At 47.8% G+C, this 27,277-nt stretch overlaps 2 protein-coding genes across 14 annotated transcripts in view; one reads left to right on the forward strand and one right to left on the reverse strand.

Moving 5' to 3' along the window:
* The window catches only part of SLC7A9 (solute carrier family 7 member 9), a 29,414-nt gene extending 19,014 nt beyond the window's left edge, over positions 1–10,400 (forward strand). For 4 of the 9 annotated variants that reach the window (XM_019819629.3, XM_019819626.3, XM_045046540.1 and 1 more), the window contains exons 12-13: positions 4,478–4,652; positions 7,981–8,775. In XM_019819629.3, the coding sequence (XP_019675188.3) occupies positions 4,478–4,652; positions 7,981–8,285 (480 nt within the window). In that variant the 3' untranslated portion in view covers positions 8,286–8,775. Of the gene's footprint in view, positions 1–4,477; positions 4,653–6,399; positions 6,514–6,626; positions 8,778–10,272 lie in introns of those variants that run through there. The other 5 variants (XM_003997953.5, XM_019819632.3, XM_019819633.3 and 2 more) reach the window with 5 other exon arrangements.
* TDRD12 (tudor domain containing 12) overlaps positions 7,146–27,277 on the reverse strand; it is a 72,229-nt gene continuing 52,097 nt past the window's right edge. For 4 of the 5 annotated variants that reach the window (XM_045046533.1, XM_006941462.5, XM_045046534.1 and 1 more), the window contains 11 exons: positions 23,837–24,024; positions 22,865–23,075; positions 21,780–21,872; positions 19,744–19,916; positions 12,570–12,679; positions 11,034–11,094; positions 10,832–10,945; positions 10,595–10,748; positions 10,441–10,510; positions 8,916–9,161; positions 7,146–7,392 (listed from right to left, as the gene is read on the reverse strand). In XM_045046533.1, coding sequence (XP_044902468.1) covers positions 9,070–9,161; positions 10,441–10,510; positions 10,595–10,748; positions 10,832–10,945; positions 11,034–11,094; positions 12,570–12,679; positions 19,744–19,916; positions 21,780–21,872; positions 22,865–23,075; positions 23,837–24,024 — 1,266 coding nt within the window. In that variant the 3' untranslated portion in view covers positions 7,146–7,392; positions 8,916–9,069. Of the gene's footprint in view, positions 7,393–8,915; positions 9,162–10,440; positions 10,511–10,594; positions 10,749–10,831; positions 10,946–11,033; positions 11,095–12,569; positions 12,680–19,743; positions 19,917–21,779; positions 21,873–22,864; positions 23,076–23,836; positions 24,025–27,277 lie in introns of those variants that run through there. The other variant, XM_019819620.3, reaches the window with a different exon arrangement.

Consider the following 27,277-nt stretch of genomic DNA (forward strand, 5'->3'; position numbering starts at 1 on the left):
GTAACTTTACATCTTCCTAGAAAATTGTCCATTTCGTTGAATTTATTGACACTGAGTTGTACAAATTAGTTTTACGATTAAAAAAAATTCCCATGTTCTGGAGATTATTTCCCCATTTTTGTTTCTTATTTGTGTGTTTGTGCCCTCATTTTTTTAAAAGGTTACCCACAGGGGCACCTGGCTGGCTCTGTCAGTACAGCCTGCACTCTTGATCTTGGGATTGTAAGTTCAAGCCCCATGTTGGGTATAGAGATTACTTAAAATCTTTAAAAAAAAAATTTTTTTTAACATCAATTCATTTTTGAGAGACAGAGACAGAGTGTGAGCGGGGGCCACTGTGCTGACAGCTCAGAACCTGGAGCCCGCTTCAGATTTTGTGTCTCCTCCTCTCTGCCCCTCCCCTGCTCATGCTCTGTCTCTCAATAATAAACGTGAAAAAAAAAATTTTTTTTAAAGCTAGCATGTCATGACTAAGTCATGGCTGTGCAAGAACAGCTAAAGATCAGAAAATCTACTCTCTCCCAAAATACATAAATATTACAAGGGGGGAGGGTGGCTCAGTCGGTTGAGTGTCCAACTCTTGATTTCATCTCAGGTCATGGTCTCACGGCTCGTGAGACTGAGCCCCGTGTCTGGCTTTGCACTGGCAGCACAGAGCCTGCTTGGGAGTCTCTCCCTCTCTTCCTCTGCCCCTACACTGCTGGTGCTCACGCTCTCTCGCTCTCTCAAAATAAACAAATCTTAGATTAAAAAAAAAAATCAAATATGGATTTAGTTCATGGATAGATAGAATTCATCATATTAATATACCTATGGAGGAAAACCCTACAATCACCTCTCACAGATTTCACCAGATATGATTCAATATGCATTACTGATAAAAAACAGGAACTTATTACTATTTCCTTAGCATGAACACACACACACACACACACACACACACACACATACACACACACACCCCTCGGCAAAATGCTAACAGCTGTTTTAATTGAGAAGGTGACAGACACTACAGAGGTCCCCGCTGAAGTGAGGCACAGGCGCCTTCCATGTCTGCTGTCACTTAGCTCGGTTTGAAGACAGTAACAAGGCAATGAGACGAGAAGGCAACTCAGAGTGGCAGAGCTAGGAAAGCCTTTCTAAAGTCTCAGACTTCCTCCTTCCCAAGACACCACATCATGCCTCTGGAAAATCCAAAAGGATTAAAGAAAAAACTACACGGAAATATGGTCAAGTAATGAGACGTAAAATAAACACACTGAAATCAATAGCCTTTTTATAAAAATGGCACCCACTTAAAAGATCATGAGTGCACTTCATTCCCCCAAACACATTAATTCGCGAGTGCCTAGCCGTAACCTCAGAGGGGAGGCCTCTTCTGAAAGACAGGAAAGGTCACCTCAACAAAGGAAAATTCACACGTGTTCTGAGTTAGGAAAAATCAGTATCACAAAGATGTCACTGTTTTTTAATGTAGACATTAAAAAAAAATTTTTTTTTAACATTTTGAGAGACAGAGAGAGTGCTAGCAGGGGAGGGGCAGATAGAGAGGGAGACACAGAATCTGAAGCAGGCTCCAGGCTCCGAGCTGTCAGCACAAGAGCCCCATGTGGGACTCGAGCCCATGGATGCAAGCAAGATCATGACCTGAGCCAAAGTCAGACACTCAACCGAATGAGCCATCCAGGCACCCCTTAGACATTTAATGAGGCCATGATATATCAGATCTTTTTTCTAGAGTTAGAGGAGTTGATTACAAAGGTCACATTGAAGAAGATGAACAGCCAGCAGAACAGAGAAGAGGATATTGAAATATAAAGGTTCTAAAATTTAAACATAATGGTGCCTATGCATGAAGAAAATCTAAATTACGTAAATTGCTTTGTCATCCAAGAATGGGCGAAAACTTTCCTAGGACTCAAAATCCAGAAATGAAAAGGGAAAAATGGACAAACAAAACCCGAACAAAATAAAAATGTATGCATTGAAAAAAAGGGAATTTTAAAACACGTATACGTAGCAGATGGGGAAAATACCTGCACTGATATCACAAAAAGAAAGGGGGCTAATACCCTTAATTTAAAGAGTTCCTACAATTGGGACGGGAATCACCCACATCTGAAATGGACAAAACATATCAACAAACAACAGATACGAAAAGACAGTTCAGAGAGCGCCTACAATGATACTTAACGATGAAGCAAACGAACCCCAACCAGCTCCACCTCCCGCCAGTAAGAGAACGCAGACCACAGCTCTGGTCGCCCATCAGTCGGGCAGACACCCCACACTCTGGCCACACTCCTCGGGGAGCAGCCCGCTCGCACACGGCTGCCGGCATCCAAGTGGTGTAGCACATTTGCACTTACCTTTTCACCCGGACACCCCATTTTGAAGTAATCTACCCCAAGGTGAAATGGGCAAAAATATGAAATATACACAAGATTACTTACTGCGGCAAAAGGTTCAGCACAACCCAGGAGTCAATCAATGGGAGACCGGTTGAATAGATTTTGACACCTCCACGAACCAGAGTGGTATGCAGCAGTAAAAAATGGGTATTTTTTACTAGGTATTATTATGGTATTACTGTGGCCCTATCTCTGCCACATATTAATAGAAAAAAAGCCAAGTGCTGGGGCGCCTGGGTGGCTCAGTCGTTTATTTTTATTTATTTTTGAGAGAGAGAGACACACACCGAGCACAAGCAGGGGAGGGGCAGAGAGAAAGGGAGATACACAACCTGAAGCAGGCTCCAGGCTCTGAGCTGTCAGTGCAGGGCCCCACGCGGGGCTCGTACTCAACGAACCTCGGGATCGCGACTTGAGCTGAAGTTGGAAGCTCAACCGACTGAGCCACCCAGGCGCCCCCTGGGTGAGTCTCAGGTCACGATCTCACAGTTCGTGATTTCGAGCTACGTGTCGGGCTCTGTGTTGGCATCGCGGAGACTGCTTGGGATTCTCGCTCTCCCCCTCTTTGCCCCTCCTCCACTCACACTCTCTCTCTCAAAATAAATAAGTAAACTTCAAAAAAAAAAAAAAGCAAAGTGCAAAACTATCGTTTATATGTTTGGTATCTTTTATCTGGGGGCAGTGGAAGATGAACATGTGCATGTATGGTTGCACTTCTGTGTGTATTTATTTTCAAAAAGAAATAGGTCAGGGGCACCCGGCTGACTCAGTCAGTGGAGCACACGACTCCCGATCTTGGGGTCATGAGTTCAAGCCTCACATTGGGCGTAGAGCTTACTTAAAATCTTAAAAAAAAAAAAAAAAAAAAGAAAGAATAAAGCAAAACTGATAAGAAATTTTAAGTTATATTTTTTTTATGAAATTTATTGTCAAACTGGTTTCCATACAACACCCAGTGCTCATCCCAAAAGGTGCCCTCCTCGATACCCATCACCCACCCTCTCCTCCCTACCACCCCCCATCAACCCTCAGTTTGTTCTCAGTTTTCAAGAGTCTCTTATGCTTTGGCTCTCTCCCACTCTAACCTCTTTTTTTTTTTCCTTCCCCTGCCCCATGGGTTTCTGTTAAGTTTCTCAGGATCCACATAAAAGTGAAAACATATGGTGTCTGTCTTTCTCTGTATGGCTTATTTCATTAAGTTATAATATTTTAAAATTTAGAAGGGAAAAAAAAATCCCTCAAAACTGAAAACAAATAAAGAAACCTTACTCTGTGACAAGTAAATGACAAAAGCACCCGGAGGAAAACTAAGTGCGGTATTTTGAATGAATCTCCCTGTGGGTTATACTCTGAGGTTAAAAAGAACTACAGGACATCTTACACTTCATAGCACCACTTACAGTAGTGGTCTGAAGATAGGACTGGTACAGTTACAGGCACGTTGTAGGACAAAGCAAGTAACTACGCTAAAGCCATTTAAGAAACAAGATTTTCAGAAGCGTTAAGAAAAGCAAGTCTAAAGTGAGGAAAAAATGAAATCTTACCTTTGAATTGGAAATAGCAGTGTGAACTTGTGAATTTTTCCCTTTCTTGAAGAAAAAAGTATGTTCTGTCTCTGTAAAAGAACAAGGAGTACTCCAACCCCCCCGATTATGGTTTCTAAACGCCATTTCCTACTAAAAGAAAACCGTTCCCTGGAGAAATGGAGGAATCCAGACCCAGTGGCACTGGCTTCCTCTCCTGCCCCTGAAGCCACTGACTGACCCTGGCGATTCAGAAGTGGGACAATGAGACATTAAGGGCCTCGTGATGGGTTTAGGAAAGGAAGCGCTGCTGTTCCAACGACCAAGTATTCTTGCCTCCAGACCCAACTACCAGCGTGCAGGGAACTTTCAGGGAGAGGAGGGGGGGGGGAAGGGGGGGAATTAAAATTACTGAAATTGGAGGAGGGGCACACAGAGTTCATTACATTCTTTCCCACTCAGTGTTTTGTTTTGAATGAAAACTTTCCGGAAGGACAGGAGTGCACGTGGTCAAATCATGACTCCATGTTGTCTCGCCTGCAGGTGCCCATTTTCATCCCCATCTTGGTGACTCTCGTCTCCGTGTTTTTGGTTTTGGCCCCAATCATCAGCGAACCCGCGTGGGAATATCTCTACTGTGTGCTATTTATACTCAGCGGCCTTATATTTTACTTCCTTTTTGTCCACTATAAGTTTGGATGGGCTCAGAAAATCTTAAGTAAGTACCAACACGGGGACTGTCGTGCTGTTGGCGAGGCGCAGACAGGCACAGCGTCCCGCACCTCACCTGTCCTGGTTCTACCGACTTTCTTATCGCAGGATCTCAGGCAGCTAGCAAATTTCACCCTCTCAGTGTGACACCTCTGCGGTCCACCCGTGGCCTCGTCCCTTGTCCCCGTCAATTACTGTAACAGGAAGGGACATCACCATCTGCTTTTCTTATTTTCCACCGTAAAGTACACATAACACTGACCATCCTAACGGTTTTTAAGTGTAGGCTTCAGTACGGATAAGTGTATTCACATCGTTGTGCATCCAACCTCCAGAGCCCCACTTTCTTTCATCTGACACACAGACGCCATCTGAGGCTCAGCAGCACCCCCGAGACACCCAGAACGTGACAGTCGGGACGAGGGCCTGAGCCTTCCAATGCCGGAGCCACAGCTCTCACCACTCAGCCATCCTGGCCCCTCGGCTGCTTTAGGGCAATTGTTAGGAAGCGTAGCTACGTTAACCACTTTCACTTGGGAAAAACAAAGTCGTGGTACCAAATACATCAAGGGGCCTCTGCGTACAGCACACCTGGGGGGGGGGGGTGACACAGCGTCACATCCTCTGCTGCAGATTCAACCACAGGGAGCCAGCCCCCAGCACCCTCGCCCGGTCAAGGGTCCTCTACCTCTGACAGCCCTTTCTCGGTCCCCCGCTCCCTGTACTGTTTCTAGAAGGCGGGAATTGGGCTGTGCAGTTTCACTCCGGGTCTATGCAACAGCCACCTAGTATCCATAGAGGAGATGTGACGAAAACAGGCCCCTGCTCCCTCAGCTTGTCCGAGCAGGAAAGCAGGGAAGCACAGCCGTCCCTGCAGGCACTCCTATCTGGTTTTACTTCCGTACGTGCGACTCGGGGAGATGTACGAGGTACGAAAGCAAAACCCAACTGCGAGGCGGTGAGGTTGACCCTGGACTTTCCAGGGGCCGCTCCCCAGCCCGGGCACTGCCTCACCTGGGAAACCTGACATAGGTGTTACAGCAAGAGCGAATCTGTTTCATGTTGATTAACAGAGTGAAACCAAACCCAAAATTCGGCTTTATTGTTTCTACTGGGGACATTTTCCTTTCCGGAAGCAGCTCTCCCCACCGCACAACCTCTTTCCTCTGATCGAAGCCCGAAGCTGAGAGAGGGCTGCAGGCACACGACTAGAGACAGGAAAGTCCGGTGGTTACTGTGAGGACAGCCGTTTTCCCCAGGCCTCGGAGCATGAATTCAGACCTGATCGTCCCGACAGAGAATCTAGCCAGGACGACTCACAACCTACAGGGACAAAGCAGGGCTTACCTCTCAGCTTTAGAAAATTTACTCCACCCGCTCCCTGCAAAAACTGGTAGGAAGCTGGGCTTGAGGAGGTGGAAAGAAGAAACTATCTGGGTTTTAGGCAAGATGCAGGCCCGGTGCGTTCCAGCCACATATTCAACTCTTGGTCAGTGGTAGTTAAATATGTACACACGAGTCCTGCAGATCTTCCCTGTAGAGGACGGTGTTTGGTGGCAATAAAATAGCAGGTTCCCAATGCTTTTCCGGGAAGTAACTTACCTCCAAAGAGCCACTGTGGCTCCCAGGATGGTTCTGAGCCCCTCGGGCCCCTGACCCCTGAGCGCGGCTCGAACAGAGGACACGGCCCCAGGGGGCGGGAGCCAGATTTCTGCGCCCCTCTGACCGCACTTGTTGACTGGCTTTTGCTCCAGAGCCCGTCACCATGCACCTTCAGATGCTGATGGAGGTCGTGCCGCCAGAGGAAGCTCCAGAGTAGCAAGCCCAGCCTCCCGGAGCCAAGTCCAAGCTGCGACGGATTTATTTGTGTAAGCGGTATTTGTGGTTATTTCTACCTGGTGTCTTCCTCAAGAAAAGAAAAAAAAAAACAAAAAAAAAAAACACGTATTCAGGTGTTCATAACGCTGTTATGTTTCCATAGCCTCAGCTCTCTGGGTGGGGGTTCTAGAGAGAACGGACAGGCGTTTGCCGAAGTTAGCAGTGAAGATGCAACCTAACTGGAGGCTGGCGGCCAGCCGAGGGCTCAGTGAAAACTACCACCTTACGACTGTGACGCTTCAGCGGGGGGAGGCACGTCACATCTACTTAGATAAAGGGCACTCTTTAAACCAGGGACCAAGAAGGTGTGTAAAAATACACACACGTTTTGCTCTGATCGAAACAGATTCTTAACACACTGAAGTACAGATGTTTTACTGCCCACCCTCGCCGCTCCCAGAAGTACCGCACCCCCGTGTCCGAGGCAGGTCTATCCCAGGCTGAATGTCGAGGCCCCCACTGCAAGACGGACCATCCAGAACCATCCGCAGCCTGGTGCCCAGGACAGGCCCCACCTCAGCCCTCACAGACACTCTGGTCAAACCAGAAAGGGTGATGAATACAATTCTAGTTTGCATTCGGCACTCAGGGAAAACACTGTCTAAAAAAACGTAAAATGGCATTTCTGTGAAAACGCTGAAATTTTATTGATATACTACAAAAAATATTCACACCACGACTAAGTATGAGAGCAATTTTAGAACATAGAGACAAAAGCACTTTCACTTTGCATTTCGGAAATCTTCCCCAAACGTGAAATCAATATGTATTAATAGAACAAAAACAACTGGTCATTGTTTACATTTCACAAGTCGGTGCCTACATCCTACAAGATGTTATCCAGGACTTCAGGTAGTACATTTCAATGTCTGAAAAAAAGAAGGCAAGATTGAAACCTACAGCCCTGCTCCCCCACCATTTCCCTTTGGCTGTCTGTGAACGACACGAGAGAACCAGAACCCACCCCCCTCCCTTTATGCAGCTCTCTTACTTGCTCTTATTATGGGCTACGTTTTACAAAAGAGAGTGATTATAAGCGAGCATCAACGGCGGGTGGCCAACAATCACAAGAAAAGCCAGTGCAGCTCAGGAGGCCCAGCCACCAGTCCAAAGGCTCTCCCAGTGGAGCAAAAGTTCTATTTACAGAAACCGACACCTGCTGCGGACATTACAAAACCTCTGCCATCAAAGACCAGGACTTCCTACTTCCTGAAGAGCCTGCACAATTTAGTGAAGAAAAAGGACAATCACCACTGTACCGCATGTGTCCACGTGACACCTGCCGGTCAGCCCACGGGAGTCACAGCAGCAGCAAGGGTGCGCTCCCCGCAGCGGGCAGGGGTCTGACCTCCATCACCGAGGCGCTGCGCGGAACAGAGGCCCCTGCCTGGCAGCGTGCTGGGGCAATGCCTGAAGCAAGGGCAGGCCACACCATGAGCAGATGTCTTATTTTACAGATGAGGAAACTGAGAGCCAGAGCGTGACCCAAACCTACTCACGGGACAGCCTGATGACAGAGTTTACCTATCGTTCCAGAGGTGGCTTATGTACCTGGGACAAACACAAACGCGGACACCTGTGCTTTCTGACGTACACTAAGAATAAAAATCTTGGGGACAGTCACGACAGTCATGTTCTGTCCCTTTTCTTTCCTGCTTCGAGGCACAGCAAAGCCGTGCGTGGGGCTCGCATTCTGTTCCTTTCTAACTCTCCCAGTTGGCGCGGGCATCAGGCTCGGGGCGCCCCCACAGTCAGGTGGTGACAGAACACCTTCCTCCGGGAACCTCGCGACCCTGCAGGCCGCAGCCCCACCCCAGGATGGCATCGTGAATGTCCTGGCTCCTCACACCCAGCTGTCCTGAGGGTCACCTCTAAGGCCCCACAGGTCCTTTCCAGATTCCACTAAAGACAAACCTCTGTCCAATTCGCCCAGGACTCTGCAGCCCAGGTGGTTCTTCAGAAGCAGTAGCTTTTCCTCCAGAAAGCCCTAGGTCCGGCTGGGAGTTGCCGAGGCCACCCCACTTTTACCCTTGGTCTATCCTAGGGCTTCACTCCGAGTTTTGCTGAATCCCAACTAGCTCATGGCCGAAAGCTCTGTTAGGCAGTGCTGAGCATGACTTTGTAAGCTGGAAACCTCAATTTCTATGCAGGACACCAGGTTTTTAGCAATGTACCAAACAGGTCTACACGAAAACGCAAACAGACTAGCTCCAGAAAGTACAATTCATCCCTCAAATGCACACCATGCTCCCCCCCCCGCCATCATTCAAGGTGAGTGTTAGGACGGGCTGCGTGTGACCAGTGTGGGATGGATGGCTCAGGAGGAGGCTGGGCCCAAGTGACAGCAGTGCCCACCCCCCCTCCCCCAGAGCCCCTGCAGCCCATCTCTCACCAACACCCAATCCCAATGCACAGGATGACACTAGGTCCTAATTTATCCTTGAGTCAAGGACAGGTTGGCCGTGACGGCTTGTCTCCTGAAATCCCAGCCACACGGTGTGTCCATCTCTGTGCGGTTCCGGCCACCCTTCTGGGTCTGACTCTGCTCATTCACTCTCGCTTCCGTCATCCTCCGATGTCCCGTCACTGCTCTCAGCCACCTCTGCCACCTTCAAGGGCAGGTTTTTACAATTCACAACTATAAGAGATATTATTGAAAACCTTTTAACTACAGGCTGATTAGCAAATCTCCCTTCCCCAGCCCCACCATTATTTTGGCCAATGTAGAAAAAAAAAAAGTCCCTTAGGTTCTAGAGCGCTATTTTGCAACTTATTTTAATTTTTAAATTTTATTGAAATCCAAGCGTGATAATGGTTTAGAAGTAGAATCTAGCAGGGCTCCTGGGTGGCTCAGTGGGTTCAGAGTCCGACTGTGGCTCAGGTCATGATCTCGCAGCTTGTGAGTTCAAGCCCCGCATTGCTGTCAGCCCCGTGCTGACAGCTCAGAGCCTGGAGCCTGCTTCACATTCTGTGTCTCCCTCTCTCTCTGCCCCTCCCCTGCTCACACTCTCTCTCTCTCCCTCTCTCAAAAATAAACATAAAAAAAAAAAGTAGAATCTAGTGATTCATCACGTACATATAACACCCAGCGCTCATCCCAACAAGTGCCGTCCTTAATGCCCATCACCCATTTAACCCATCCCCCTGCCCACCTCCTTCCATCAACCCTCAGTTTGTTCTCTGTATTTGTTTTATGGTTTGCCTCCCTCTCTCTTTTTATCTTATTTTCCCTTCCCTTTCCCTATGTTCATCTGTTTTGTTTCTTAAATTCCACAAGTGAAATCATGTATTTGTCTTTCCCTATTTTGCTTAGCATACATAATACACTCTAGTTCCATCTATGTTACTGCAAATGGCAACATTTCCTTCTTCTTGATTGCCAAGTAATACTCCGTTGTATATATATACACCACATCTTTTTACCCACTCATCGGTCAGTGGACATTTGGGCTCTTTCCATAATTTGGCTGTTGTTAATAATGCCGCCATAAATGCTGGGGTGCCTGTGAGCCTTTGAATCGGTATTTTTGTATCCTTTGGGTAAATACCTAGTAGTGCAATTGCTGGGTTGTAGGGTAGTTCTATTTTTAATAACTTATTTCAGATTTTCACTAAATAGTGAAGAAATAGGCAAGAAATGAACAGGTAAAACTGGCCTGCTTATAAATAAATTACTCTCCTGGGAAGATGTGCACAAGTGTTATAAGAAGGTATGCTTATAATTAAGAGCTGATGCTTCCTCAAACCAGATCATTTATCACCAAGATCGACCACAAGGGGGAAACGAATTCCTAAGGGCTTCCTGTTAACGACTGATTCCCACCAAGGCCTCAGTCCTCAAGCCAGCGGCGTGATCAGGTGAGCCCCGTGGCGTTCAGCACCTGGCCCTCCCCAGGAAGGGGTGCACCCCATCTTACCCTTGGGGAAGGGGCTCTCCTCTTCTTCACGTTCTTCCCAGTGATCGAAATCAAAAGCCACATTAGGATTCTGTTCAACAGAAGAGGTGACGGTGAGTGAGAGAACAGGTGACGGTCGGGGTGCTGAGAGCAGCCGGGGCCAATGTGCACTCACCCTCTGTTTGAGTAAGCTGCCCCAAGGCTCCTTTCTCTCCTTCGCGAGAGTGATGACAGGTTCCTCGTCTGTAATCGTGCATTTGCAGCCGTCTCTTACTATGTTAGCCTGCAGCTCCATATCAGCCACGTAAAATTTCTCTCCCGCCCAGGCACTAGGTTTGCAAAAGGAGAGGTCGGTCTTCTCACGTGTTAGAAGTGATTTCTAGTGTCCTTTATAAGACACACATGAACCTACCTGAACACGACTCTATCTCTGAAATATTTACAGTTGTAATCCTTTACATTCCTTATTCTTATCTTCAGTATGACCACGTCGTCTTTTTGGAACCATCTGATTTGTGGGTGGAAGCTAAGAGAGAAGAAAAAGACTTACACCCGCATCACTATTTACTCACAAGGCAGGGAGGGAAGACAACTCCAACGGTGGATGGACATACCTTTGCAGAGGTTCTGTGGTTTTGTTAAGGGAAGAGTCTCTCGTGTTTTCAGGTAGAGTTTCTGGGCAGAAGGTCAAATGTTCCAATAAGTTATTTATACGCAACTGTATAATCTACGTACCCATATGTACTTTTCCCACTTCCTGCAACTTTTAGCTGAGAACTGAAGAGCACAAATTCCACAGTAACTCAAGTATCCGCTTGCAAAGAATAATTAGAAAAAATTAAAATGCACAACACTTAGTAGAACTAATAAAAATGGGCTCTGACAAATACTATACAAAAAACAATCAGGGGGCGCCTGGATGGCTCAGTCGGTTAAGGGTCTGACTTCAGCTCAGATCATGATCTCACAGTTTGTGGGTTCGAGCCCCACATTGGGCTCTGCGGTGACAGAGCTCCAGAGCCTGCAGCCTGCTTCAGATTCTGTGTCACCCTATCTCTCTGCCCCTCCCCACTTGTGCTGTCTCTCAAAAATAAGTAAATGTTAAAAAAAAATAAAAAAAAAAAAACAATCAGGAAAGGAAAGTTACTCTGAAAGGAGTGGCATTATTGCTGCAGCCACAGGCTTCTCTGGGGCTACCGTGCCCTGCTGGGACCAAAGATGCCCGCCACATGGGAAGTCATCTGTAGCCAGTATACACGAGGAACCAGTGCTAAACACAACACCTTCTGAAACAATGCCATTTGAACTTCTAAGTCTAAAACACTTGAATCTTCCATCCGAAGACTTGAGCGAGAATGTTCACAGCAGCTTTAATAACAGCCAAAACCTGAAAACAGCCTCAGTGTCTATCAATAGGTAAACAATTAAGTTGTGGTATATTCGTATCATAGAATACAACTCAGCAGCAAGAAAGTATCACCACTCCTCGTGATAATCTAGATGAATCCCACAGATAGGATGCTGAGTGAGAAAGCCACAGGAGTATACACTCTGTGCTAACTCAGCGAAACTGGTGGTGACAGAAGTCAGGACAATGGTTCCCGGGAAGGGTTTCAGGTGGGGAAGAGGCATGAGGGAGATTCCTGGGCTTCTGGAAATGTTCAACAGCTTCATCTGGGTGCGGTCAATGGACGTATACACACGTTAAGTAATTCTGATGAGCTGTGTACTTTATTGGATGAACGTTATTATACTTCAATTAACAAAAAGGAAAAAGTTATTAAGAAAACGTTGGGGGGGGGCTCCTGGGTGGTGGCTCTTTTGGCTGAGTGTCAGACTGTTGATTTCAGCTCAGGTCATGACGCCAGGCTCATGGGATGGAGCCCGGCACTGGGCTTTGTGCTGAGCGTGAAGCCTGCTTAAGATTCTTTCTCTCCCCCTGCCCCTGTCCTCAGCTCACGCTCTCTCTTTAAAAAAAAAAAAAAAAAAAAAGTCTCCCGTTTGAAAAATAAAACCATTGGAGGTTGAACTGTCAAAAATAGGAATTTAGATAACAGCAGTTTATGTCACCTTCTATATAATTCATCTAAAAGCTTGTGAAATTTCCAAGCTTTCATGATTTTAAGTCAGCCATGTTTTAAATCACCAACCATGCTTTTGGCTTTCTGGCTTTGTCTCGGGGTCAGCACCTCCTCCCGAGCCCCTGTCCTCTTGCCGCGTGCTCTGCAGACAAGCAGCATCTTCTGCTGAAGAAGGCGCCCTGGACGGAGGAGGTGAAGGTCAGCTCCGGGATGGAAAGAGAGCAGACTCTAGCCCTCTCCAGGATCCCCCCAGCAAGAGGAGGAAGGCAGGCGGCAAATGACTGGGAGGTGCCTACTGCCACCAGTCAGACCTGCACACAGCTTAGGGCCCCTTTCCGGATGGAGGGCGGGGCCGCCAGTTCTGCTCCCTGCCGCCCACCTTGCAGCGAGCACAGAGCAGGCGATCCACAGAGACTGTCAGATAAATGCAGTAACTCATTCACCAAAGGAGTTAAAAGGGCAGGAAGTAAAAGCCATCTCTGCTCCCTGCCCTAGTCCCTCAGCCCCTTCTCCTCCCTGAGACATCCCCTTACCAGTGTGGGTCTCTGTCTAGAAACATTCTTTGCATAAATAAGCAAATATTGCCATCTGTATCTAAAACACACACACACACACACACACACACACACACACACACACACACACACCATTTAATGATATGGGATCCTATTAAATTCACTCTTCTGCCCATTATCCCATTAACTAGAGACAGATTACTCCATATCAGTACAATTTAAAACATTTTTAAGTTGTTTACATTTTTTGAGCAGGTAACCACATTCATGCAGTTCAATATTTTGAAATAAATAAAAAGGTCTACAGTGAAAAATCTCTTTCATCCCTGTTCCCCAGCCATCCCGCTGCCTTCCTCACGGGTGACAATGTAATTCATTTTTTATGCATTGTTTTAGAGAGAATCCAAGCCTAAAGGAGCAAACCCATACTAAACTATACAAACAAGTGTGCACACACACACATCCATGGTGTGGGGAGTGTGCATGTGTCTCTCCAAGGGGACTTCTGGTTGACGCACATGAAGCCTGTGAACGGCACCCCCCGAATGGTGAAGGCACACCCGTGTTCCAACCAGCCAGGCAGGGACCCCTCCTCAGGCCTCGTCCCCCGCACCGTGCAGCACCAGGCCCTCCATCACCCACCCTAATGCCACCGGCGCTCTCCTCTCCTTCACCAGACCCTCACCTGCTGGCGCTCCGTCCCTCCTCATCACACACTTTCCCAGTTGTGACTCTCCTCTAATACCAGCAGACTAGTCTTCCCAGCTGCTTTCCTGAGCTCTAGGCTTTTGCTTTTGATAACCCTTAAACTTAACATGTCCCAGACCAACTCAGTACCTCCCCCTCCAGAGCTAGATGCTCTCTGGGAAGCACCCTGGAACTGTCCGCCATGCCAATACCCTCCCACCCCCAGGGCTCAGAACTACAGAACCACACTCCCTATGTCTGTCAAGCCCTATGGCTTCCAGATCTTTTACATCCCCAAGATCTGTCCTCTTTCCCAACCTGCTGTAAGAATGGCGCCATTCGGCTCCTGAAATGGAGTCTCTCCTGGGCAGGTCCATCTGTAGAACCTAGTTCGCGGTCCTCTGCACTTCCGCCTTACGTGTGTGGTCACAGGTGGGCAAGACTCCTGCACAACCACACGATCAGAGTACAGAGGGCCAAGCGGAGAACAGAGCTGGGGCTCAGGAGTTGCTGTGTTTCACAGAAGTGATCGAGCCTCGCTTTCATTAAATCTGCTAAACTCTAATGCAGTGTCTGTTTTTAGAAGAATATCTTATAAGCAAGCATGGAGCATTTTTTGCTTCCTGAAAGTGTATAGAAACTGACATGTATCCTGATCTCAGGGCACCCAATTTGTTAAGATAAAAACTACCAACCTCAGACGGTGAAGTATTTTAACCTTTGCCATGTTCTTTCAAATTCTCCTGCATTCGTCAGTCAGCAGGAGGCCTCCCAGGTCACCGGCAGCCCCATGGCCGCCCCCATGGCCAGCTTCCTGTGCTCACTCCTCGGGCCTCCCGGCAGCATCTGGCAGGCTCACGGCTCCTGCTCTGAGACACCTCCCTCACCTGCCGTCTGGGTGTTCGCCCTCCCAGGCCTCCTCCTACCCTGCTGCTGCTCCTTCTCAGGCTCCATTCCGGTGTCCCCATAGGCCCCCGCCTCTCAACACTGGGCCCCAGGGCTCAGCGCTCGCTCCTTCGGGCTCTCAGTACCCAGGACCTGTCAACAAGGCTCCGTGAGGCCACACACTCACTACAAATATACCCAGAAAGCAGCCACTTCTCACCACCTCCACACAGCCACCCTCACCCAAGCCAGTGTCACCCTGTCCTGAACTCCCAGCACAGCCTTCGTCCCTCACCCCAGCCTATCCTCAACACCGGTGCCAGGGGTCTTTTGATTAAATCATCCCTCTGCTCAAAACCTTCTCATGGCTCTGCCTCCTTACAGCGGGAGCCCAGTCCTTGACACTGGCCACAAGATCACGTCCCAGGACTGCTCGGCACCTATGGTCCCCCACCCTGCCACATTTCTGCTCTAGTCGCTGTACCTTCCTCCCTGCTCCCAGAATCACGGGACGATGGAGCCCTCTCTAGGCCCTCAGGAGGACTGTCCTAGCCAGTGGCTGGGCCACTGCTCACCCTCCTCAGCCCACAGCCACCCTAACTTCCTTTCAGTGCTCATTTGCTGCCTCTCACCTGTCACCATCGATGTATCTCTGGAACCTGCTTATGGTCTGTCTTGCTCTATTAAAACACAAGATGGCCCTTCATCTGTTCGCTGTATCCCCAGTAGACAATAAAAATTTACGGAATGAATTTTAAAGCTTCAAGTGGCCCGATGGTAATTCAGTTAAGAGTAATTATCTGTTAATTAGATGAACTGGAAACAAAATCAGACTGGAGAAATATTCCCGCGCCTTGCCACCAGAAGACATGCAGAACAAAATGGTGGGCAAGGAAGCGCCAGCTTCCCATCTCCCCACAGAAGCCCTGAAAGCACCACCAGGTGCTGTTGGAACCAACTTTCCAGGAGCTAACACCCAAAGGTTGACAGCAACAAAGCAAACGCCCGATGAAGAAAAAGCCAGCTTCAAAACCGGAGGAAGGGCCTTTGGCATTTCAACCAGCCCTTGGCCCACCCGCCACGGTGTGGTGGTCTTGCTTTGGGCAAGCAGCAGCCCGATTCCCATCCCCACCTTAAACCAGAGGTAACAGGGCAGACTTGACTCACAGATTACTGTGTGGTCCACTCTGACCTGTCCGGTGGGGGACCTGAGGGACCAAACTTGGAACACAGACGAAAAATGGCGGGCACTGCTCAGAAAAGGAGACCACAAGCCCACAGACGCTGAGGGGAAGGGATCAGGGACCCAGCAGACCACAGGCCACCTAAGGCCCAGAGGAGAAGCTGGGTGACACTAGGAAATCAGGACATTCACAACCAGCGCACTCAGGGGCAGAAAGCCACACGCATACCGAGGCAAGATGCGTGTTCAGAAACGTCCTGAGGAGACCTCAAGCCTTCACCTTGGGCTAATTTCTAGGCAAGGATTTGGAGAAAACGGGAACCTTCGTGCATCGCTGCTGGGAACATCAAGTGGAGCAGCTGGTGTGGGAAACAGTTCGGCAGTTGAAGAAAATGAACCACGGAATTACTGTATGATCCAGCAATGCCACTTCTGGGTGTATCCCAGAAAGAAGCGAAAGCAGGGACTTCAACAGAGGTTTGTACGGCCATGTTCACAGCAGCACTACTCACAACAGCCAAACGTCCACCGACAGATGAAAGGACAAACAAAATGGGGTCTATCCACACAGTGGAATATTCGTCAGCCTTAAAAAGGACGGAAATCCGGATACGTGCTGCAACGTGGGTGAGCCCTGGAAACGTCACACGGGGTGAGCTGAACCAGACACGAAAGGCCCCACGTTGCATCGTCCCATTGATACGGGGTGCCCAGAATAGGCCGAGTAACAGAAAGCAGAATGAAGGTCTCCAGGGGCCGTGGGGACAGGGTTTCCGTTCGGGGAGATGAAAACGTTCTGGAGGTGGACGGTGGTGGTGGTTATGAGCAGGGAACGTTAACATCAGGCAGGGGTCGATCAGCGACCCTCGAGCCTCGACCCTCAGGGAGGCAGGCTGCAGCTGCAAGTGGGAGGCTGAAGAGGTGGTGGGATTTGGGGGGCAGGGGGAAGGGAAAAAGGTATTCCAGACCTGCCTGGACTAGGGGCCAGGAGAGAGTCTCACAGACTTTCTGATAAGGTCCCAATAAAAAGTCAGGGACAAAAATCCTCGGTGGCTCCCCAGTCGGGACCCCTCACTTTTGACAGCTTTGTACTTTCCCTCAATAAACTCTATCCCTCTGCTGTCTGTTGTTTGCGAGATCCTTTCTTCCACTGGGAAGCCAGGACCGGAGTCCCTCCCGCCCTCCTGTAACATTCCTGTGAATGTACTTCTGGATGCTTCGAAGAGCACGACAGGTTTTATGTGTATTTCACAACTTAAAAAAAAAAACCTGAGAAATTCTGTTATGCATATTTTAACACAATAAGAAACACATGCAATTTTGGAAATGACTGTTAATTTTTTAGACGTAATAACAACATTCTAGTCAAGTTTCTAAAAGCCTTTTGTTACTTCACAGCCTAACCAACACCTGGTATTTTCTTTCCCTCACTTGGGGGGGGGGGCGGGTATGAAGTGCTATTATCACACCGTGGCTTTAATCTGCATTTCCGTGAAGACTAGGGAGTTTGGGCACCCTTTCACATATTCATTACTGAGCAATTCATTAGTTAGACGTTGTGAAGTGTCTGCTCAGGTGCTCAGTCTTCTGCCCACTTTTCCACCAGGTGGCTGCAACGTTCTTCCTGATGAGTCCATCCTTCCCCATGGGGGTGCCAGGTACTTTCCCAGTGACTTCCACAGTCTCTCATCCTCTGCCTGTGGAAGTGTAAACTGGGCCTCCCAGTCTGGAACACTACTGGGCAGCAGCTTTAACTCTGCCTCAGCAATTCCAGTTTCTCCTTTCTGTGTGTGTGTGTGTGTGTGTGTGTGTGTGTGTGTGTGTGTGTGTGTGTGAGAGAGAGAGAGAGAGAGAGAGAGAGAGAGAGAGAGAGAGAGAGAGAGAGATTGAGCCCTACGATAGGCCCTGTGCTGACAATGCGGCAGAGCCTGCTTGGGATTCTTTTTCCCTCGCTCTCTGTCCCTCCCCCACTCATGCACCTGCTCTCCCTCTCAAAAATTAAAAAAAAAAAAAAAAAAAAGCCCTGGGGCAACCTGGGTGGCTCAGTCAGTTAAGCATCCGACTTCAGCTCAGGTCACGATCTCCTGGTTTGTGGGTTTGAGCCCCACGTTGAGCTCTGTGCTGATAATGCAGAGCCTGGATCCTGCTTCAGATTCTGTGTCTCCCTCCCTCTCTCTCTGCCGCTCCCCCAATCACACTCTGTTTCTCTCTCTCAAAAAGTAAATAAACATTAAAAAAAAAATTTTTTTAAGCCCATCTGGAAAAAAAAAATCAGATTATGTCTCTAATCTTGGTTATAATAAAGACTACACCCTACAATGTCAAGCTTATCTATTTCTTCTGAAAAAAAACAGGGAAAGAAAGCCTTACACTAGGAAAAGATGGTCCTTTTATTCATGAAGGAGAGGATGAATAGAAATGAAGGTGGCAATTGCCCTTAAAAAATGGATTTTTAAAAGGCGCACAGGCACAAAAATTAAACTGAAAGAGTACAAAGTAACTCTGTCCTGACGTTAAGAAAGCCAAACAAATGTGAGGGTGAAGTTGTGGGACGTTGATGTTTACCAGACGCACAGACTGTCCCGTTCACGTGGCGGGGTGTGTGGGCTGTGATGGAGTCTCAGAGGCAGGAAGTCAAGGAATTTTGGGTAGAGGAAAGCAACAGTCCCACAAAGTGTCGAAGAATCCAAGTTTGTTTTTTTTTTTCAGGTATATTTGCATAAAAGGAAGAGAAGTGAAAACGATGCAACCCGGGCTCATTCACACAACACACACAGATTGCAAACTACCAGCCTCAAGGAGTAACACCTATACGTGCACCAAAACACAGGCAGGAGAATGTGTTTTAACCACCACCAGAAGCGGCTCAGAGCAAGGAGATTCCTCCCACCAACAGCAGGAGGGGTGAACAAACTACAGTACATTCACATGATGGAATGTCATGTGGCAGTAAGATTTTACGACCTACAGCCACATGCACAACACGGATGGATTTCACAAGCTGTGCCCAGCCAAAGAAGCCAGACCAGAGACATACTGCTTGACTCCCTTCGAACAAAGTACAAATCAGGGTAGAGCGATCCATGCTCTTCCAGGTCAGGGTGGCAGCTGCCCTCAGGGAGGGGGCAGGGGGTGGCACGGACTCACGCCCTCTGATTCAGGCTTGGCTTCTGTGTTCAGAAAGCCCACCAAACTACACTTACGGTGTATATACTGTTCTGTGTGCGTGCAGTCAGGAGAAAAGATAACAAAAGCTGATTTGGCAAGAGATACAGGTAAAACAATACGTCTGGCATCTGTTTTATAATATTCCACCAAAAGCAAAAATGGGCATTGGGGTATGGATAAAATAAGATTCCCAAGTCTGAGAAATTATCGACGCTGAGCGATGGAGACATGGAGACTCAGTAACCCAGTCAACTGAAAGAAAGAAAGAAAGAAAGAAAGAAAGAAAGAAAGAAAGAAAGAAAGAAAGAAAGAAAGAAAGAAAGAAAGAAAGAAAGAAAAGAAAGAAAAGAAAGAAAAGAAAGAAAAGAAAGAAAGAAAAGAAAAAAAGAAAAGAAAAGAAAAGAAAAGAAAAGAAAAGAAAAGAAAAGAAAAGAAAGAAAAAATCTCGAACACTTGTGAGTTATAGTCCCCAAAAACAGCTCTTCCAAAAGGGAGACAAAAATCCACTTACAAGGGTGCCTGGTGCCTCAATCAGCTGAGCATCCGACTCGTGATTTTGGCTCATTGTGATCCCAGGGTTGTGGCATTTGAGCCCTGCGTCGGGCTCCACGCTGAGCTTGGAGCCTGCTTGGGATTCATTCTGTGTGTGTGTGTGTGTGTGTGTGTGTGTGTGTGTGTGTGTGTGTGTGTGTCTCTCTCTCTCTCTCTCTCTCTCTCTCTCTCCCCCTCTCCCTCCCTCCCTCCCTCTGCCCTGCTCACACACACTCTGTCTCTCAAGTGAAAAAAAAAAAAAAAGTCCACTTACGGGGTTTGGCTTAAGCTTTCTTCACCAGGTGGTGTTTTAGCTCCTTCCTGTAACGTCTTCAGGCATTCCATATGCTCTGAGTTGTCAATGCCCATTCCCATTGACAGAATTTCAGCACGAACGTTATAATCAATGACGGAAGTTTTCAGATTTGACAGTTTTGTAATGTGCACCTTGAATCAAAGAAAAAGCACATTTGCAGGAATCACACCGTGAACTTTTAAATCAAACATGCTCTTGGTGACCCCGCGATTCACCGTGCAATGTTTGGTGCACACGGGCCTCCCTCTGCCGCATCAGAAGTCACACGTGAGATGCTTCCAGAACCTGCCCCCACACTGCAGAAGTATGGTGAGGTCTGGGGTTGGGAGGCCCAAAACTGAATCCTGGAGTAAAACCCCCAGATGAGACCAATCTATAATGCAAGGACCACACACACAACTCTTACTTTCTAACTTAATTACTTGAGTATTTTCACCTCTCCTAACAAGGAGGACCCCAAGGCTCGGAGACTTTGGCGCCCAGAGAGGGACTACGCCAAGGCCCTAAGTCCCATGTTCTGGACAGTTTCCTCCACTGGGTTTTTTCCTGCGACCAAAATACTCTCATCAATTTTAATGTGGATAGAATATGAAGTTCTGCAACATCCTGATTCCTGCTGACGGGAGGTGCAGACCCAGGACCGCGCGGTCCTTTCATGGCAGGGGAAGCAGCGGGAGCACTTTCCGAAGTGAACACCGAGAACACATTCCCACCTGGGAATGGCACAGGCGACTCTTTCCACTCGACTGGGGGCCGAGCTGGGCTGGGTGGAGAAGGAAGCAGGTGTGGGGGTCTGTCTCCCCTCCACCGAGCCACGGACAGCGTTACACTTCAGAGCTGCGGGAGCAGACGCCAGGTGGGTTTTCTGTCTTAGCTTCTTCATTTTCTCAGCTATAGTTTTCAAAATCAGTTCATCAAGTCTCCATATTTTTTCTTCTCCATTAAACAACCAGAATATTGACTATTACGGAAACTGAAGACCCCAAATCTTCATTTACCTAAACTGGCAACCTCTACCTTCTCTAGTGAAAATCATTTTCTCTTCTGAACCCCCAAATCTTACACCCAAGCTTCTTGTTGTAAGTGTTAAGGCTTTTCCAGTCTCATAAAAATAACTTCCAGTGGAACAGTTCTTAAGAACTGGATTCCTTTAAATCTTATCATCATACTAATTTAAGTCCAATGAAGCAAAACTTCAAATTGAAAAGCAGGGTTCTCAGGGTAGGAGTTCTTGTTTATAGACAGAAGCCAAGTGCTCCCACACAGGACCTAACACGTAAATATTAGTGCTCAATAAATATTTGCTGAAGGAATGAGGCAGAAACTGTAACCATAATTCAACCTACCTTTCAAAAAAAACATTTTTTTACATGTTTATTTATTTTTGAGAGAGACAGTGAATGGGGGATGGGGGGGGGGGGGACACAGAATCTGAAGCAGGCTCCAGGCTCTGAACTGTCAGCACAGAGCCCGACGCGGGGCTCAAACTCACGAACTGTGAGATCATGACCTGAGCCCAAGTCAGATGCTCAACCGAATGAGCCACCCGGGCGCCCCGAAACCTATTTTTGAAAGCCCAAGAATCCTCGACATGACCGATCCCACGTGGGGGCCACTGTCCTGATGTAGGGCCTCCCCACCAGTGGAGACAGAGGACTGTGAAACTGACTTAATAGTGTACAACCAAACCTTGAAAAAGTGGAATAGAATTATAAATATCAGAGACTGTCACATGGAGCAAGGAGAGTTTCAAAACGCCTGTCTCCATCGTGAGTGCTGGGTTATGGTGTAAAGGATTCTCTTATACAAGAAATCTACAACCAAATTCATGACCCAAATAATATGTAAAAAACCAACTCTCCCTAACACAGAGATCCCCCAAAACCTCCATTTATTCGAGGCAAAAAATTATTCAAGCCACAAATTAGAATAATACGAACAATTTCAGGGGCCCATTCAAACACAGATTTCTTTAAAGAAAAACACACACTCACCATTGGGTCGACCCACACTGTGTTTCCTAAAGCCAGTATCACTTTCGCATCATGCAATTTCCCAATGATTTTATGATGAATGTACCTAGTGATCTGAAAAAGTAAAAGAGGTAACTTATCTGAAGCTTTAAGAAAATCTCTTATCCCGTTTATGCTGTGTACTTTTGCAAAAACCTGTTCCGTGTATTTCCTTGTGCCTTCCCACCTCCCCGTGAGGGGGGTCACAGAGGCCATGGTGCCCCTCTGTGGACAAGGGTACTGAGCCGTGGGGCTCGGTAAGGACAGTGCACACGGCACTTCTGGACTCCCAAGCTGCATGTTTCCCACTGTGGCCAAGTATCCTCTCTCCTCTGTGAACAAGTCTTCAAAGTATGGATGCCCATTTCTTTGGAAGCCCAATGAGAACGAAGCGCCCTGGAATTGAGGGGCCCCGGGCTTCCGTGTACCCTTTCCCAGGCACGTGGCTGTTTTTCCCTCACGCGAGCCCACGGCAGACCAGACGTGCCTGAGTACTCTCTCAGGCACATCTTACCTCTGAGAAAGCCCACCCGCCTTGGACAGCCAGGTGAGCCCACGTGGGATCAGTCTTCCGTGCACCTTCACCTTCAGTGCATCCGGTCTGTGAGGTGACATGCTAGCTATTCCTCCTGAGGAGCCCAGAGGAAATGTCCCTTCCAGACTCTCTCTCCTTGACCATCGTCCCAACCGCAGGGGAGCTACCCCGCCTGGCCAGAGAACATCCATCACCCAGGCCCCCGGGGGCCCCACCCCCGTCTGCCAGGGGCATTCGCCTGGTGCTTACACTGTTTCTTCTCGAGCTGACAGCCAATTTCTTGCACAGCAATGCATATTTTATACCAATTCCAAGACCTTGAGCGCTAATGATGACGACGGTGCCAGGCAGTTCTCTGGGGCTTGGGAGCTGGCTCTGGGACGGCGGCTGTCAGCGCATTCCCGCACCAGCAGGGACCCAAGCAACTTCTGCGTTAACTGGCCAGGACCAGGACGCATTCTGCCTACACTCAAACCTCCATTCTGTGTATATTCTCAAAGTCAACAGGACATAAAGAGCCAAAATAGCTTACCTTTGGGTTCCATTCAACTTCGTTGTCAGCGGGTTTCACTCTGCAAACAATGAACTCCACCGCCTGCGGGGGCAGAGCGTGGAAATTTTCTGGGAGAGGCAGCAATTGGTGTCTCGTGACGAGTCCAGTCCGGCCTTCGTCTATAAACTTGACGAGGACGCTGTCCGGGCCCCAGCTGTCTGCTTTTTGGCTCATCTCCAACACCTCAACCCTGGAGAACAACAGTGGCTTCAGTTTGACACAGAGATCCCAAAGGAACACAATCTTTGCCTCAACCTAGTCATTACATCCAAAACGTATAAAAAGACCCTAACTGCACAGTTTTATTCCAAACTAGAAATAAAAATTAACTGGAGCTATCACGAGCACTCAGAATGGCTTAATTCAAGTACGTAGAAGAATAAAAACTGGGTAGTACCGTTGAAATAGAGTAAATCCCCTTATCTGACAACACAACGAAAATCAACACAGTAAGGTGAACTTTCGAAGGTTCTCATTCTAGGCTCCACCGAGCAGAGTCTGGACTGCCAACCACGGGCGTGAGCAGGTCCCTGAGGCAGACTGCCGGTGTCGGAACACCGACTGTGCCATTTACTGAGCTGAGGTCACATAATCTAGGTGACCTCGCCGGGGCTCAACTTGCTCATCTGTAAGATGGGACCCACTTTACAGCTTTACAGGAATGATGTAAGTGTGCCTGTAGGGGGCACAGAGCGACGGCTCAGGAACCGGTGTGTGAGTGATATGCTGTCCTCCACGCTCTGTGCTCAGGAGCCCAGGGCTGGATAAGTCACAGGCACGGCGCCGTGCCAGGCAGCTGCGGGGGGACGCGATGCTGCCACCACCCTCCCGGCCGGCAGCCAGGCTGCGTACGTGCACACTGGGTCACATGGACACGGGTCAAAACAGGGATTCGAAACCACTGGGACAAATGCTTCCCAACTTTTAGAGACGAAATAAATAGACCTTTACCTGTGAAAAAGTGTTTTTTCTGCTAATCCATATAATCCAAATTTTTCCACCTTTTCAACAGCTGTGTTATTGCTGTTACCCTTAAAATACTCGTTCATTTCAGCATTAAGGGTTGCATAAAGATCCACGTGCTTATCAACTATACGGCCAAAGTAATGCGTTGCATTCAAAATATAAAAGGGTATTATCTGGGGGAACAAAAAGAAACAGCAAACATATCTAGAAAACAAACTCAATCTAAGCCAAAAAGGTACCTGCCGAAATCAGCACGTGACCGAAGGGCCCAAAGCAGGCCAGCAGGGACGGAAATGCAAACGAGGAAACAGGCCAACAAACAACAGGAAACCTTAGCGGACTCATAAATAAGTGTGGTTTCACTTTAAACCCTACGGGAAGACTTTGTTAGCCTCATTACTTTAAAGCTTCATTATAAATTGTAAGTGTTCCTTTGTTTACTTAACTGCACTTTGTTGTTCTTAAATAGCATCCCTGGGTCTGGAGCTCTTTCTGAGCTGTGTTCCCGTAACAGGCAGTACCCTATCGAAGGCCTAGGGTGTATGAGGCGGTAGGGATACGAGACAAGCCATATCCTAGAGGGACCCCCAGCAACCCAAGGGCTGACAGATGTGCCGCAGCCGGCACACGAGCGGAAAGACAGCTCTGCACAGGCAAGTGTATGCAGGGTGGGCAGTGCACGAGGAGCAACGCCGGGGAGCACGTATGTTAGCAAAAGCATGGAGAAGGCGGTCTAGACACGTAGCAAAACGTCCACTTGAAGGTGGGGAGTCACGAGCTACCGGCAGCAGGTACCAGGACAGAGCAGTTACCGGCGGAGAAGGTGCTGCTCACTGGGAGGCAGGGGCAGGCAAGGAGGGGCAGGGTCGCCCCTCACGATCAATGTCATGGGGCTGGCAGCCCACGGCCCTCCTCTGAGGCGCCCCCAGGCTCCACTGCTGGACATTCTCCCCCTCTCGTTGCCAACGAGCCCTGTCCTGTGCCACGAACACTTCCATGTTAACTCTGCTGGGGGGACTCGCTGGTTCCTCTCCCCGGAACAATCCTCTCCAGATCTTCTCGTGGCCGGATCCTTCTTCTCATTCGGCTCTCGGTGTAGCTGACCCCTCGGAGTCCCTCCCTGCCCACAGTTTCCACAGGCCCCTTGTCCTCCAGCACGTGTACCCAGCATACCCCCCTGGGACTCTGCTGCATTTCACCTTCTCCACAGCACGTGTCACCACCTTTCTGACTCACCTGTCCACTGCCGACCCTCCCAACAGGAGGACAGGTAGCATGTCTGTCACGGGTCCCGAGCCAGCCATTCTGCAGCACCGTGGAGGAAGCTGCCTGAATAAACGCTCAGTGCTTACTCAGGCCCGCCGCCATCCCAGGCAGGGAGCCCGGCATCCCTTCCTGCATGACAGATGGCCTCTGCCAGGGAAGCCTTCTCCCCCACCATTCAGAGGCCCACTGCATGATGGCAGACAGTGACCACACGGTGGTACGGACAATATGCCCGCTATGACGTTCCGAGAGCTAAGCAGGACATAATATATACACCAACGACAAATCTTTTAAAATATGCACAACGAGGGGCACAAAGAGCGGCTCATTTGGTTAAGCGTCCAACTTCGGCTCAGGCCATGATCTCACGGTTCACGAGTTTGAGCCCCGTATTCAGGCTCTGTGCTGACAGCTCGGAGCCTGGAGCCTGCTTCAGATTCTGTGTCTCCCTCTCTCTCTGCTCCTCCCCTGCTCGTACTCTGTCTCTCTCCAAAATAAATAAACATTTTAAAAAATTAAGAAGAAATAAAGGATGCACAAAGAAAAATGACAAACTAAATGTACTAAGATGCTAATGATGATTGTTTTAAGGTGACAGGAGTAAAGGGGAGAGTTTCTTTTCCCCCATATTTCCCAATTTAGGAGCCTCTGTGTTAAGCCTCACAGACCTCAGCACACACAGTGAACAAAATCCAGGCCCCAGATGTGGCAGTCTGTGGTTATCACCTTTGCATGGCATTAGCACATCTGAAGACACATTAAGTTGGCAGAATAGAGGGGGCAAAAAGAAGCTTGTGGACCAAAGGAGGCCTCCAGAAAGGGTGACCAGCTCATCCTGGTTTGTCTGGGGCTTTCCTGCTTTCAGCACTAAACATCCCATGTGCCCAGAAAATCCCTGGTCCTGGGCACACCGGAAGGGTCCCTTCTAGTCACACCCCTGCCTGTTTTGACTCCACTCTCACCAACAGTCCTGCACATAACTAATTCACTTTGCTACAGTCGCAGGATACAAGGTAAGGACACACCAATCAACTGCATTTCTAAATAATCAGAAAATGAAGTTTAAAGAAAAATGACATTAATGTCCAAAAACATGACCTATGAGGGATAAATTTAACAGAGGAAGTACAAGATCAGCCTACCGAAAATTATAACACGTTGCTTAGAGAAATTAAAGATGACCTAGATAAATGGAGTGATAGCTATACCATGTAAATGGACAAGATGACTCAGTATTGTTAAGATACTTACTGTCAATTCTTCCCATATTAATCTATAGACTCAATGCAATGCCCTTTGAAATCCCATCAGGCTTCTAAGTAGAAACTAGCAAGCTGCTTTAAAATTTTTCAATGTCAGAAGGATATTAAAGATGACAGGCAAGTTGGGAAGACCTCCCTACCAGTCTCCAGGATTATTTATAAAGCTACAGTAGTCAAACCAATGTGGCACCTTACAAGGGTACACAAACAGACCAAAGAATAGAAGAAAAAATTCATAATTCACAAATATGGTCTCCTAATTTATGTCAAAGGTACTAGTGTAATTTAAGGGGAAACGAAGGTCTTTATGATAAATGATGCTAGTGCAACCATTTATCTATAAGGGAAAAATTTGCCCCTTATCCATACCCCCCCCCCACACACATTAATTTGAGATGGATCACAGACCTAAATGTAATACCATAAAACTTCTAGAATAAAAAAATAGGGAAAAATCTTTGCAATCGTAGGATAGGCAAAAATTTCTTATGGCATGAAAAGCACAAAATGTAAAATAAAAAAGTGAGAAAGAAGACTTCATCAAAATTAAAAACTTCTGCTTTTCAACCGAGGGAAAATATTAGCAATTTATCTGACAAAGGATACCCATAATACATGAAGAGCTCTTAAACTCAACAACTCAAATTTAAAAATAGGCAAAAACATGGGCAAAAAGTGTGAAAAGAGAGTTCATAAAAGAGATACAAAGGGCCAAATGAGCAGTGAAAAGAGGTCCAAGATTATCACCAGAGAAACGCAAATAAGATTATCTGTGCGAATGCAATGGTGTGGCAAAAATTAAAGACTGAGAACACCATGTATTGAGAATATGCACCTACTGGAACTCTTGTATGCAATGCTGGTGAGAATGTAAAATGGTACCACCACTATAGAAAAC

This window comes from Felis catus, chromosome E2, assembly GCF_018350175.1.
Source record: "Felis catus isolate Fca126 chromosome E2, F.catus_Fca126_mat1.0, whole genome shotgun sequence".
In the NCBI taxonomy this organism is placed as follows: domain Eukaryota; kingdom Metazoa; phylum Chordata; class Mammalia; order Carnivora; family Felidae; genus Felis; species Felis catus.